We start from the raw sequence: 14,621 nt of genomic DNA on the forward strand, positions 1-14,621 counted from the left end.
TTTTGTGCCCGGTCTCCTAAGGGGCTCGGGTCTTTTTGTTTGCAATTTGGAAATTACATTTCCTGGTTGGCCTAAGGTCGGGAAAATCAGTCTATCAGCCCTAAATGACAAGTATATAAACTACATTTTTCTCTCTCATTTGGAGAGAAGAGATACATGAGGAAAAAAGCGTGGAAACTATACTCAAACATTCAAGCATTCAAGCATTCAAGCATTCCTTCAAGCAATTGATCATTTCAAGTCTCCATTCAAGGCTAAGTGTTGCATTCAAGTCAAGGATTCAACCATTGAAGAGGAGATCACATACTACATGCTACAACATACAACATACAACATCTATACCTTCGCACATAAGGATACAAACATCCTTAGAACAAGGTATTAGTACTTGTTTTACAGTCATTTACATTTACAGCTCTTGCTCATTTCTTGGTTAATTCCAAAACTGGGGTTTGACCTAAAGGCAAACCCCTAATCCCTAACCCCCCAATCGTCTTCGCTTTTCTGTGTGTAGGTTGCAGGTACGCAACTGAAATTGAAGATCTGGAATCCTTGTGCAGAGACGAACAGATCCCCCTTCGTTTTGCGGATTTTTCGGAGGACCGTGGCGTCGGGCGCCATCGTCCCGACAACTTTTGCTCAAATTTGCAGGACAGCGCCGTATCGACATTCTACTGCTAATTCCAGGTCCGCAGCTTCATCCTATAACCCGAACTCAGTTTATAAGCGAATCTTTATGACTTTCTATGTATTCTTAGCTTAATTTCCTTAACAACATTCTTTACAAAAGAGGGTAGCCTTGCTTTCCTAACCCTTGAAATTCATTTAGCATCCAATCTTACATTGTGTGGGATTGGATCTTATGAGTTTCAACCCCTCTTTTGAATGTAAAGTCTCTCCCCTAAGTGAAAACCATCGAATCCTAGCAAACCTCCCTTCTCTCTCCTCGGAGTTGGAAGAGGGGAGAACAACTAGGGTTCGATCGCGATTTTCCGCTTTACATTTTGGTGAACCCGACGTGAACATCCTTTCTGATTTTTCATGCTTAGATCTGAAAAAATTGATTACATTTCCATGTTTGATCTTTTGCAAAATTTTAGAGGTGATTGCATAAAAACCCTAAATTTTCTTTTTAGTAATTGAACTTGCGAAATGTCTAAATGTTAATGCCTGTTTCAGATCTGCCCTTCTATTACAAATTTTCAATTCATATTTGTGCTTTAATTCTGAAAATTAAGTGGTTAAATGTCAAAACCCTAATTTTTGAAACCCTCTTAATTCAACCTTTGTCCGACAATTTGACCAATCAAAACATCTCCAAATCAGCTGTAACTTTGGATTCTGCAATAAAATCACAATATCCTTCATCCCTGAAAATTTGGAAAAAAGTTGCGAGGACCGTGTTGCACTCCGAGCGCCATCGTCCCCGACATTTTTTCCAAAATTTCGGGAGCGAGATCTTGCTATATTTTCCTGCTAAAATCCAGAATTTTGGCTGATTTTGTCAATTATAATACTTTCAAAATTACAGTCAAAGTTGGTCTTGCGATTGCTTGGTCTAAGGCTTCTAATCATTCAAAAATCATTGAAATTAAAATTTTGTGTCAAAATTGCGTTTTTATTATCATAAATCTGAAAATTGTGTTTGCATTCATTCGAAATTTCAGTGCTTTATTCAAATTCTTGCATTTTGTGACTTTTGAAATTAAGTGTTTAATTACAACAACTTTGATTTCCGCTTTCAAAATTGAATTTTGCATGAAATTGAGTCAATTTTCAAATTTCAAAATTTGCATTGCTCTTGACATTCCCTCTAAAATCATAAAATTCAAAATTTCAGTTTCCCTCTCTTTTTCAAAATTCAAAATTTTGCATTTTTTGACAATCTTGATAGGGTTCAATTTTGAATTTGCAACTTTAATTTGGCCTATCTACAGATCGTAAAATCATTCATTTTTTTCAGATTAGCTCTAAAATCATCATACCTTTCATCCCTGCAAATTTCGAAAAAAGTTGCAAGGACCGTGTTGCACTCCGGGCGCCACGGTCCCGAACATTTTTTCCGAAATTTCGGGAGACTGTTGTGATTGCATTTAACAGCTTAAATCCAGAAGATTGGTTGATTTTACTGAAAATTGCTACCTCTAAATTCAAAATCTTCTCTCTCTTTCTAGTGCATGAGTTTTACAACAATAAGCCCTACTTACACTATTCCCGTTAGACGAAGCCGTAGAATTAAGTCTTTCTGAGGTTTAACTACTGAGGAGATGGAACCTAATTTGAATAGCCTTTTTAACGAGGACATGGGTAATTCCTCTAATCCTCCTAATGATGAAGAAGCTCTCCATGAGGTTTCTGTAGAACAACTTTTGAAATTGGATAACCAATTTGACGATTTTCGACAATGGATGTCTCAAGAATACCCTGATAGTCAAGCTCTTCCTTTAATTGAGGGTTTAAAACGTATGCTTCAAAGTGATAAGAATGGAATTGATATTTTGCGTGGTATTGCACACATTGTGGATTCAAATGTGATGCCTATGAAGAGTTGTGCCGAAACCTTAGGTTATACACAACCTCCTACCCAAGACAATCATTCTATTCTTTTGACGACTCCTATTGCTAGTATACCTACTTTTACATCAAACATAATGACTACTTCAACACAAGACATTCCTCCTATGATCACCAGTCATGGGGGCAACCCTTCTTCTTCAATTAACCCTCTTCCTTCATTCAATCCGACTTCTTCATTCATTCCTCCAATGAGTGTTCCTATTACATCTTCACAAATGAACATGACGCAAGGGGGCAATTCATTTAACCATTCCATTCCTCCTTGTAGTGTTCCTCTTGTCCAATCATCTCCTATGACTAATTATCATAGAGTCCCACCACCTTACTCTTTACCTTCTTTCAATAACATAACACCTCCATCTCAATCTAACACATCCAATATGAATTCTTCGACTGAAGCGACCATTAACAATCTTGCACAAACTGTCTCTTCTTTACAACAACAAATTGCCTCTATGAATCAATCTAAGTTCAGTGTGCCCACATTTGACGTTGCGAGCCCACTTTCTCTTGACATTGTTCGAGCTATCCCTCCTAAACATGTTGAAATCCCACATTTGGAGCTTTATAATGGTAAAGGAGATCCTCTAACACATGTTAAGACTTTTCAAACAATTTGTACTGATTTTGCTTATGACCAAAGGTTGCTTGCAAAACTGTTTACTAGAACATTAAGAGACAAAGCCCTACAATGGTATTGCTCGTTGCCTTCTTATTCTATTACTTCTTTCGAACAACTTGCAAATGCTTTTATTCAACAATTTCAAAACAATATAAGTCCTAAAGTTACTTTGATTGATTTAATGCATTGTAAACAAGGTGTTAAAGAAAAAGTGATTGATTTCATTGGTAGATATAAGCATTTGTATGCTCAAATTTCTTTTCCAGTGCCTGACAATGATATTCAAAGAATCTTTATTTCTAATTTACAAAAAGATATTCGAGACAAACTTCTATTTTCTGAGTTTACTTCTTTCCAACAGTTGTGTGCAACTCTTCACAATTATCAACTGACTGTGAGTCAAATGGAACAATCACATCCTATGGCTCCGAGTGATAAGGGTGATAGCAGTCAACAACCATTTGGGAAGTTTAAACCGAACAGAGATTCCATCAAATTCAATGAAAACATCATCAACAACAATGTGAATGCAGCATCAGGTGTGCCTCCTATTTCTAAATTTTTCAAGAAAGAAAGAAAGTATACTCCTTTGAATGAATCATTGCATAGTATTATGAATAAGTTATTGGAACAAAATGTGCTTACTCTTCCTCCTATAAGACAAATTGATCCTGCAAAGATTACTTCACCTTATTTTGATAACAAAGCCTTTTGTCAATTTCATCGTCAGCCTGGTCATGATACTGAAAAATGTTTTTCTTTAAAGGGTAAAATTCAGGATTTGATTGATAATAATACTATTTTTGTTTCTGGAGTGAATGATAAAGGCAACACATTTGTAGCTCCTCCTAATCAAAATCTTCAGATTTTCACTGATCCATTGCCTTCTCATACCTCTAATGCAATTGAGGCTAATGATTCCTCTCTTTCATCTGATGGTCTTGTGTCTGTGACCCCGAATGTGATTAACTTTGTAGAGCAGCAAGAAATCCCTGAAGAACCTTCCATCACATTTGATTCCAGTGAAACCATTAGGGCACCTGATGGTCCTTTATACATAGTTGCAAAAGTCAAGAATACACCTTGCCGTGGAGTGCTTATTGATCCTTCGTGCATGATTAATGTTATTACTGAAGAATTTCTTTTTACTTTGCAATTGAATCAAGTGATCTATGACAAAACAGATGTGATTGTAAAATTATTTGATGCATTTTCTTCTCCCGCAATTGGTTCTATTACATTGCCTATTGAGGTCCATAACAAATCCCTTGATGTGAACTTTGCTATTATTCCATCTTCCGAACAATTTCGTGTGAAGCTTGGCTATCCTTGGCTATCTTCCATGAAAGCTATTGCTTCTCCTATTCATAAGTGTTTGAAATTTCCCCATAATGGTGAAGTCGTTACTATCAATCATAGTCTCTTTAAACCAGCTGAAAGAACTTCTAGTGTTCCTATAGATTACTTTTGGCCTAAACAATTCCAATCTCTTCCTCCACGAAGTGATCATCTTTTCAAATCTTATCAAAAGTGGAAAACAGATATGATCTTATCTCTAAGTGAACCTAGAACACCTAAACTTGACATTCCTATCATTCTTGAGAAGGAAGTTCTTCCTTTGAAAGATAAAACTAATGTCTTTCCTCAAGAAGATTCCCAACCCATCCCTATGGATGTGACTATGTCTATGCCTAATAAACTTCCTAAGAGTAGACCTATACCTCCTCGTCATGATGGACTTGGTCTTCTCCCTAAACCAAATATTCTTCCTTTATATGGAGCAGTTCCTCCTCCTTCTTTTTATAGAGAGAAGAGACCTTCTTCTTCTCCTATTATCCAGCCTAAGAGACCACAACCTAAACACCCAAGTGCTAAGGATGAGAACATTCCTCCTCCTCAATCTTCTCCACTTCCTACTAAGACTAGACGAAATCGTTCTGCACGTGAACGCCGACGAAAGCGTCGTCTTAGAGCTCAAGCAGCTGCTTCTCAAACTTTGCAATCTCCAAAAACACCTTCAACAAGCATTATTCCATTTTCTCCTCAGCCGGACATTGAGCCTAAATCTCCTAAACATAAGATGCATGATGATCTTGATCCTGTGCGAGTTAAAGATCCTACTTTTATAAATCTTGATGACGATATAGATGAAAATGTTACTCCTCTTGCTTCTGATAGTGAATATGAACTTGTTGATGTTGATAACCATTTATCTAATGAATTTTCTAAAGCACTTATCCTAGCTCCTAGACAAGAACAATGTGGCTCGGAACATGAACATAGCCCTTGTTTGGATCTTGTGATAGCTCCATCTGCTGTGTTGGATGTTCCTCCTCTAGCGTGTTCCCTGCCTTCCCGAAACATTGATCAGCAAGATCGGGGGGTAGATGACGTGCTAGACTAGTTACATTAGCATAGCAGATTCTCTCCCCCTCTCTTTTGTTACTTCTTCTATATGTTATTCTCATTCTTCTATTTGTTGTCCTTGGTGTTGTCTACTTGAGGACGATGCAAAGCATTGAGATCTCTCGATCTCTCTCATGTTGACTCAAAAGACACGTGTTCCCTTCTTCTAGGTGACCTTCCTTGATTGGGGAATGAAGAACAATTATGCATACATACATATGATATATATACATGAATTATCATACAGCATACTGACCCCGAGGAAAGCGAAGTCACCTTGTGCTTTGTGTTTTGTGTCTATTATCCTTGGGCTTATCTCACACTTGGGGGCTAAATCCTTGCGATAACGTGCTCCTTTCCTTTCTCATTTCTTATATGTATCACTACCTTAAAGCAATCACCCCCGGTGAGGCGTGTGCGATCGCTTTAACATAGGGGGGCATACATCCCGTTCATATCTTTTCAAGATACTTGAAAATTTCTTGGCAAATTTAGCCTTGCCTTGAAAATTTTTGATATCTTTCTTGCATGACTCATAGTGAGGGAGCCTTACTACTGACAGTCATGGTTCTCCCTCGTGATCTTCCCTTTTACTTTGTCAATCGAAGTCGTAAGATCCTTAGTCCACTGGGGGCTTGGTGTATCTTGCCTCCTTGACGTGGTGAAAGTCTTTCAATGTTGTTTCCTTGTACTTTACCGGAAGTATGAGCATACATACTCCCGCTAAAGTGGGGGCTAAATGTAGCGTCCTAAAATTGCGACACTTGCAATTTCGACTGCATTTCGGTCTTCACGATGGCGACGCAACACGCAACCTGAATGGAGACCCCAAAACTTGCTCGCGACACTGAAAACTGCATTTTTCAAGCACCCTGGCCTGAACCTCCTTGCACCCTACTGTCCCGGGAGGTGGGACCAGAGCGCCCAACGCCCTGGTCCCTGGGTCCTATTTTGGGCCCGGTCTCCTAAGGGGCTCGGGTCTTTTTGTTTGCAATTTGGAAATTACATTTCCTGGTCGGCCTAAGGTCGGGAAAATCAGTCTATCAGCCCTAAATGACAAGTATATAAACTACATTTTTCTCTCTCATTTGGAGAGAAGAGATACATGAGGGAAAAAGCGTGGAAACTATACTCAAACATTCAAGCATTCAAGCATTCAAGCATTCCTTCAAGCAATTGATCATTTCAAGTCTTCATTCAAGGCTAAGTGTTGCATTCAAGTCAAGGATTCAACCATTGAAGAGGAGATCACATACTACATGCTACAACATACAACATACAACATCTATACCTTTGCACATAAGGATACAAACATCCTTAGAACAAGGTATTAGTACTTGTTTTACAGTCATTTACATTTACAGCTCTTGCTCATTTCTTGGTTAATTCCAAAACCGGGGTTTGACCTAAAGGCAAACCCCTAATCCCTAACCCCCCAATCGTCTTCGCTTTTCTGTGTGAAAGTTGCAGGTACGCGGCTGAAATTGAAGATCTGGAATCCTTGTGTAGAGACGAACAGATCCCCCTTCGTTTCGTGGATTTTTCGGAGGACCGTGGCGCCGGGCGCCATCGTCCCGACAACTTTTGCTCAAATTTGCAGGACAACACCGTATCGATATTCTACTGCTAATTCCAGGTCCGCAGCTTCATCCTATAACCCGAACTCAGTTTATAAGCGAATCTTTATGACTTTCTATGTATTCTTAGCTTAATTTCCTTAACAACATTCTTTACAAAAGAGGGTAGCCTTGCTTTCCTAACCCTTGAAATTCATTTAGCATCCAATCTTACATTGTGTGGGATTGGATCTTATGAGTTTCAACCCCTCTTTTGAATGTAAAGTCTCTCCCCTAAGTGAAAACCATCGAATCCTAGCAAACCTCCCTTCTCTCTCCTCGGAGTTGGAAGAGGGGAGAACAACTAGGGTTCGATCGCGATTTTCCGCTTTACAGGATGAACAAATTTTCCGCTGGATAGGGAACTCGTTTGGTAGCTTTGTTGCAGCGGACTCGATAACTCTCAACAAATCCAGGTTGGTGTATGCTCATTTTTGTGTCAATGTCACTATTAACAAGGCTCTCCCAAACTTTATCTCCCTAAAATCAAAATGGGGAAAATGGTCCCAGGCTATTGTGTATGAAAATGCCACCTTGTATTGTCAGAAATGCAATAACCAGGGGCATTCATATACTGATTGTAAAGCCCATGTGGTTGCGGAACCCAAGCTCAAAAATAAAGCCATCTGGGCCGAACCCATCAACCCTGGTGACCCATCATCCTCGACTCCCCTTGAGCTGAATACTACGAATGAAATTTCTGAAGATTACCCACACACAGACAAGATCCTTGAGATCTTAAAATCCCCAGCAGACCCAGTCAAAAACTCAAGCATTCCCCTGGAAGAGGGGGAGATCCCACGAGAGATAGCCCTCAACTCGACTTTGGCCAAGCTTCTTTTGACTAAAAATAATTTACGCACCTCTTCAACCCCTCTCTCCCTTGTAACAGGGGATAGAGATGTGCACCCTGGAAACTCCGCTGAAAGTGTCCCCCCCTGGCTCCCCCTGGATGGATAATGAAGAATGGATAACCTAGAAGAAGAAAGTCAAGGCCAAGAAAGTAGATGTGGGGGGTAATGAAAATAAAGTAGGCAGACCCTCAGAAAGAGTCCTAAGGCACAAGGTTATGGAAAGGGACAGTGCAAAGGGTAGACAACTGACCCTGGACAGACTTAACAAAAGAAAGAAATGAAGTTCCTCTCTTGAAACATAAGGGGTCTAAACAGCCCCCAGAAGCAGTTTGCCATAAAATGACTCATTCTTGAGATGAAAATTGACATTTGCCTCATTCAAGAAGTGAAGATTCCCTTTCAAACTTTTGTTGCGGTTGCTAGTAAACTTTGGCCTAGAGCGGGCTATCTGTATGTTGATGCCTTGGGTGCTTCTAGGGGTATTGCTACCCTCTGGGATCCCATTAAAATGAAAGGCAAGCTTTTCGCTAGCTCCCAAATTTTCCTAGCGGTTTCCCTTCATTATGGGGAACAATGCTAGCAGATGTTCAATATCTATGCTCCCAACTCAAGATCGGGGAGATGGTTCCTGTGGGAGGAAATTTCTAATATCATTATGACTAACTAGAAGGACCAGTTTATGCTTGCGGGAGACTTCAACTCCCCCCTCTACCCGTCCGAAAAGTGTGGTGGTTTGGAAGATTTCTCTGACACTATGGGTGACCTAGCTAGTTTCATAAATGCTACGAGCCTTATGGATATTGATCTGCAGGGTGCCCCCTTCACCTGGTCGAACAATAGGAAAGGCAAACATCTTATTCAAGTCAGGCTGGATAGATTCCTGATTTCCACCAATTGGGACATTAGAAATAGCTCTTACCTGAAAACCCTCCCAAGGACTGCATCTGACCACAACCCCCTTCTTCTCCACTAGAAAGACAAACCCTACCAGGGTCCCCCCCCTTTCGCTATGAGATCATGTGGGCCTCCCATCCGGACTTCAGAGAAATGGTAAGATGCTGGTGGACCACCCCGATCTAAGGGATTGCCATGTTCAGAATTATGGAGAAACTAAAGTTAATTAGCAGGGAAGTCAAAGGGTGGAATAGGACCACATTTGGAGATATCTTCAAAAGAAAGAAGGACCTGGGAGCCAGACTGGAACAACTTCAGAATATTATGGCTATCGGTAACCCCCCGGACCCCATTTTAAAGGAGGAGGAAGATTGTCGCAAGAGCTGGAAAGATACCCTCTCTAGGGAAGAAGTGTATTGGAAGCAAAGATCCAGGATCCAGTGGTTGAAAGAAGGGGACATAAATTCTGCTTTCTTCCATAGATCGGCTTCTATCCATAAGAGGAGGAACTATATCAAAAGTATTAAGGATGAAACTGGCCAGGAGATCTCTAAGGACTCTTTGCTTGGACAGAATGCGGTGGACTTTTTCACCAGACTGTATGCGGATGGTGGAAGGAATTCTCCGCTCTAGGATTGCCTTGTTAGTAAGCTGCCGATGACCATCAATGAGGACGACAACTGACAACTTTTGGCTCCCATCTCGATCGATGAAGTTCACAGGGTTGTCTTTGCTATGGGAGCCTACAAGACACCGGGCCTAGATGGTTTCCTCCCGATGTTCTTCCAAGACTTTTGGGACATTGTTAGTTACGATGTCACCAAAGTTGTTCAAGACTTCTTCAAAACAGGGAGACTGCTGAAAAAGATCAACAACACCTTCATTGTCCTCATCCCCAAGACCAGTACTCCCAGCTGCTTGAAGGAGTATCGACCCATAAGCCTCTACAATACCATTTATAAAATTCTCTCAAAGGTCCTTGTGAATAGGATTAAACCCTTCTTGGAAAAATTTATTGGTCTGTCTCAGAAAGGCTTCGTCCCGGGACGCCAAATTTTGGATGCTGCCATTGCAACTCATGAGATAATCCACTCCATGGATAGGAGCAAATTGCCAGGTATGGCCTTTAAACTTGATATATCAAAAGCTTATGATAAGGTTAATTGGGAATTTCTTTTCAAAGTGCTTCTAAAATTGGGATTTAACCAAAAAATGGTGAATATGATTCGAGAATGTGTGACCGCGGTTCAATTCTCAGTACTGATTAATGGGACTCCTAGGGTATGCTTCAAAGCTGAGAAAGGTATCCGGTAGGGCGATCCTTTATCCCCTTATCTGTTTATCATGATAGCTGAAGTCTTAAACAAAAATGTGACCCATCCGTTGACCAATGGTAGGCTCCAAGGATTCAAAGCGGCCTCCATGCTCCTCCCCTCTAATATTCAACAGTTCATGGATGACACTTTCCTTTTTGGTAGGACTTCTGTCATGGAGGCTAAAGGATGGAAGAGCCTACTGGTAGACTACGCCAAGGCGTCGGGACAATGCATCAACTATGAGAAGAGTAATCTCTACTTCTTCAACACTCCAAATGACCTCCAACTCAAAATTCTCTCCATCCTCAGATGCAAAGTGGCAACTCTCCCGTGGACCTACCTGGGTCTCCCCCTCACGGTCAAGGAAATCACCCCCACCTTCTGGAACTCTATCTTGGAACGAATGCAGAAAAAAACTTGTGGGATGGAAAGGGAAATTCCTCAGTAGTGAGGGGAATCTCCAACTTCTCACAGCCTCCCTACAGGGAATCCGGGTGTACTTCCTCTCCATGTTTAAAATATCAAGGACCATGGGAGAAAAACTTGAAAAAATCCAAAGAAACTTTTTATGGAATGGCTTAGAGGAAAAAAAACGCCTTGCTTTGGTCAATTGGGATACTATGTGTCTACCCAAATCTCTAGGAGGTTTGGGCGTAAGAAAGATTAATGCCCTCAATAAGGCACTAATTGCCAAGATTGGATGGACCCTGGCTTAAGGTGAGGCGGACTGGTGCAACATCATCAAAGCTAAGTACTTGGACCGGGAGCATTTATGTTATAATTTGAATACAACTGACCTTCCCCAAGGTTCCAAGTTGTGGAACAACATCCTGAAGAATAGAGTGATGGTTAGAGAAGGTTTGAAGTGGCAGTTGGGAGACGGTAAAAAGGTGAGATTCTGGGAGGATTTTTGGACGGAGGATAGGCCTTTGGTCAACACTCGCTTCCATCAAATCATGAATCACCTTAAAGGTATCCTGGGGGATTATGCTGCAGATTATTTGGTCCTAGGATGACATTCTGCAAAGAAGGAAACAGAGCCAGTCCCTTCCTAGGACCAAATAATCTGCAGCATAATCCCCCAGGATACCTTTCACCTCGCCCTTTGTTCACCTCATTCCATTTCTGTGCAGAATGTCATCCCCTCGACCCAACCTCTGGCCATTAATGATTCAAGCCCTCGGTGCCCAGACTTTGGATCCTCCAACAAGAAAACCAAGAATCACTCCTCGGAGGAGGTTTGAACCCCTAAAAGAGTCAAAATCCAAGAGATTGACTTTGATTTGGACATTACTAAAGAAGCCAACACCCTTCGCCGCTCTAACAGATTGGCCTCTAAGCCCTCAAAGAAATCCCTGAGAGACCCCTCCTCCTTGCATGACACAGGCAACTTCATTCCGAATGTCAAAATGCCCCTGACCCAACACAAACAGACCTCCCATTCTGTGAGCTCCACTCGGATTTCTGAAAGCCTCGTCTCCTCTATGAATCTAGAGCCAGCCAATTTCCCATCCCCGACCTTCAGGATTGAAAAAATGCTAGTTGTTGAAGAGGCCAGTAGCGTGAAGGAAGAAGATCGCAACCTGGCTGAGCTTGAGAAAAAGATAGAGGCCCTCTCTGACAATGTGCAGGTGATTACCAGTAGACTAGAGGCGACAGAGTCCAAGATGCACGATGTGTCCAAGTTCGCGTTGAATGTCATGAGATGCTCGGCTACTACATTGTGCCTATTACAGGATACCACGGACAAAGGGAAAGGTAAGGAGGACGATGACTACAAAGGCCTGTTCAAGTTCCTCACGAAGGAATGGGCTAGAAAGCTACTCCCTAAGAAGAGCCAAGGGAAAAAGAAATAACTGTCTGCATGTGGAGGAGTTTTTTGTCTATGCTGTGTAGTTGTGGGTTGGATAAGCGCAGTTTAGGCTTATGTTTATATTTTGTTGTTTATAGCCTTGCGTGGCATATGAATTATACTCTGAGTGGTAGTTTTTTATCGCTGATAAACTCTCGTAGTATGGTTTTTGTTTTTGATAGAGGTAAAAGGCTACTACTTTGCTGATTTTATGCGAACAATGGTCCTGCCACTGTTCTCTTAATTGTACCTATTGGTCAGCCCCCTCGTTTTTGGCTGCTTTTATTGTCAAAAACATATATTTCATATAACACAAATTCAATAAATTATATATAAATAATTGTACTTATTATTATATAATATTACATATATATAAGTTATATAATTATTATATTCTTTAATTTATAAGAAAAACTATTAATTACAATAAAAATTAATTTAAAAAATATATCTTAGATTATATAATATATAATATATAGTAACAAAACAAATTATATATATATAATTTGTATATTAAATTATAATAATTAATATTTAAGAGATTTTTAAATAGTACAATTTTTTTTTTTTTGATCGGTAATATTTAGATTTTTATTAGATAAAACTAAAGTAGTACATCAACATCCAGAAAATACCCAACAAACCACCTACAAATTCACCAAACCACCATCAACAAAAAGATGTTCTCAACCCAACATCCTGCTCAAAGCCTACCCCATTCCTACGGAAATGAAAATGTCCATATACATCATGCCATACTAAATTTGGCATATATTGTTCGTACAATTTCTAACTGAAAGCTAAGATTTTCAAAAAAACAATAGCAAAAAAGGAAATGACACCAAGAGGTACCCTGGCCCATAGTGTCTTCATCTCTCATCCTTCACTTCATCTGCATTTAGTGTGCTCGAAACACCCCCCACCTTGTTCACTCCTCCATTTGCTCTGAAAACCAACGACTCGTTTTGCTTAGCCAATCCCGCAGAGAGGTGTCTAGTTATCGGTCGCTTCATGTGCAACTCATCCACCACCCTAGCTTCCCCCCTCACCTGCCTGATAATTTCCTCCAGTTCCATAATTTGAACGTACATTTTCAGACCTTCCCATCCTCTCCTCGCATCATCACGAAATCTTGCTTTAACTTCTTCTTGGTGTCACAGGAAAGGAATCCTCATATGCCTGCCTCGAAGCTCTACATGCTCCTTCGGGATTCCTTCTGAAACATTAAAACCCCATCCCGGGACCACCCACTCCAACAAAGATTCCATATTAAGTAGTTAATCTTTCAACACTATCGCCATCATCACATTTCTTACCTCTTCACAGGAAAATCCTAATTCGAGTCCTCACGACATATTTAAGGATTAAATATCCACCCTTGTCCGGTATCTATGGCCAATGACAACGATCTCCTCACCAAGAACCAATTGAATAGCCCTCAAGAACAAAGGATCTCTCACCATAAACATTTTTTCCAACCACTTTATAGGAACCAAACCCCGAAAGGCAGGCATGAGTTTGGAAGATTTGAGAGTGAAATTGGCTTACATATTAAATACCACACCAAAACTACCAAACTCTTCAATAGAAACTGCTATCACCACCACCAAAATCACTCAACTGCCACACTAAATGAGCGTGAATTCCCTTTCTAAATATTAATGAATCTCTCTCAACATGTGTCGTCGTTGCAGAAGAATTCAACATTAATTGCTCGTAATACTTGAACCAGCCTCGACACACGAACAAAGGAGAAAATTACATTTCTCACATTTCAAGTATGGCAATGCTACCGTACTTAGTAGGCCGTCTTAACTCCATTGAATGATGCTATCATTTCCATCCCACCACCTCATCTCTCCCTTAGCTAAATTGCATGCCACATTGGACAACCTGTCAGCAATGACATTTCCACTTCTCCTAACATGAGAAATACAAAAATCTTGAAAAGTTTTTAGTTTTGAGCAAATTAAGGTAATAAACTTATTTAATCTCCAATTCGGAGTTACACCTTTCATAATAGCGTTAACAACAACTTGAGAGTCTCCCTCCAAATGGACTTTCTCAACCTTCATGTTCACTGCCAAATCAGTTGCTAACATAGCCGCTTGCACCTCTGCATTGTTGTTAGTTCCATCTTGCAGCCTTTTTGCACCTTCGAAAAGAACCTTCCCTTCATCATCACAAGCCCCTTGAAGCCCCGTCAAAGTTAATCTTAACCCATCCCCGTTCAAGTTTTGACCAAATCTCCTCCTTAATTCCATGATTCTTGCAAAAAGGAATATAGTACAATTTAATTACATATAATATAATTATATTCAAAATTGTGTACAATATTTAATATAATATAAATTGATTCGTTATTATATATTGTATTTAATATAATGTAAGATCTATTTTTAAAATTAATATTATAGTCATATATGTCTAAAATTGATATTATAGTTATACATTACTGTATATTATACTCTACATTAGAAATAA

At 40.0% G+C, this 14,621-nt stretch overlaps 1 protein-coding gene across 1 annotated transcript; it reads right to left on the reverse strand.

Moving 5' to 3' along the window:
- Positions 1-13,948: 13,948 nt before the first annotated feature.
- Positions 13,949-14,401, reverse strand: LOC131858447 (uncharacterized). The gene has a single exon (XM_059211686.1). The coding sequence runs from the start codon at positions 14,399-14,401 to the stop codon at positions 13,949-13,951; it is 453 nt and encodes a 150-aa protein (XP_059067669.1).
- Positions 14,402-14,621: the final 220 nt, after the last annotated feature.

This window comes from Cryptomeria japonica, chromosome 9 (genome assembly GCF_030272615.1).
Source record: "Cryptomeria japonica chromosome 9, Sugi_1.0, whole genome shotgun sequence".
Lineage (NCBI taxonomy): Eukaryota > Viridiplantae > Streptophyta > Pinopsida > Cupressales > Cupressaceae > Cryptomeria > Cryptomeria japonica.

Excerpts from the sequence above, each read along its gene's own strand:
- LOC131858447 (XM_059211686.1), bottom strand. The coding sequence starts at position 14,401 with ATGGAATTAAGGAGGAGATTTGGTCAAAACTTGAACGGGGATGGGTTA.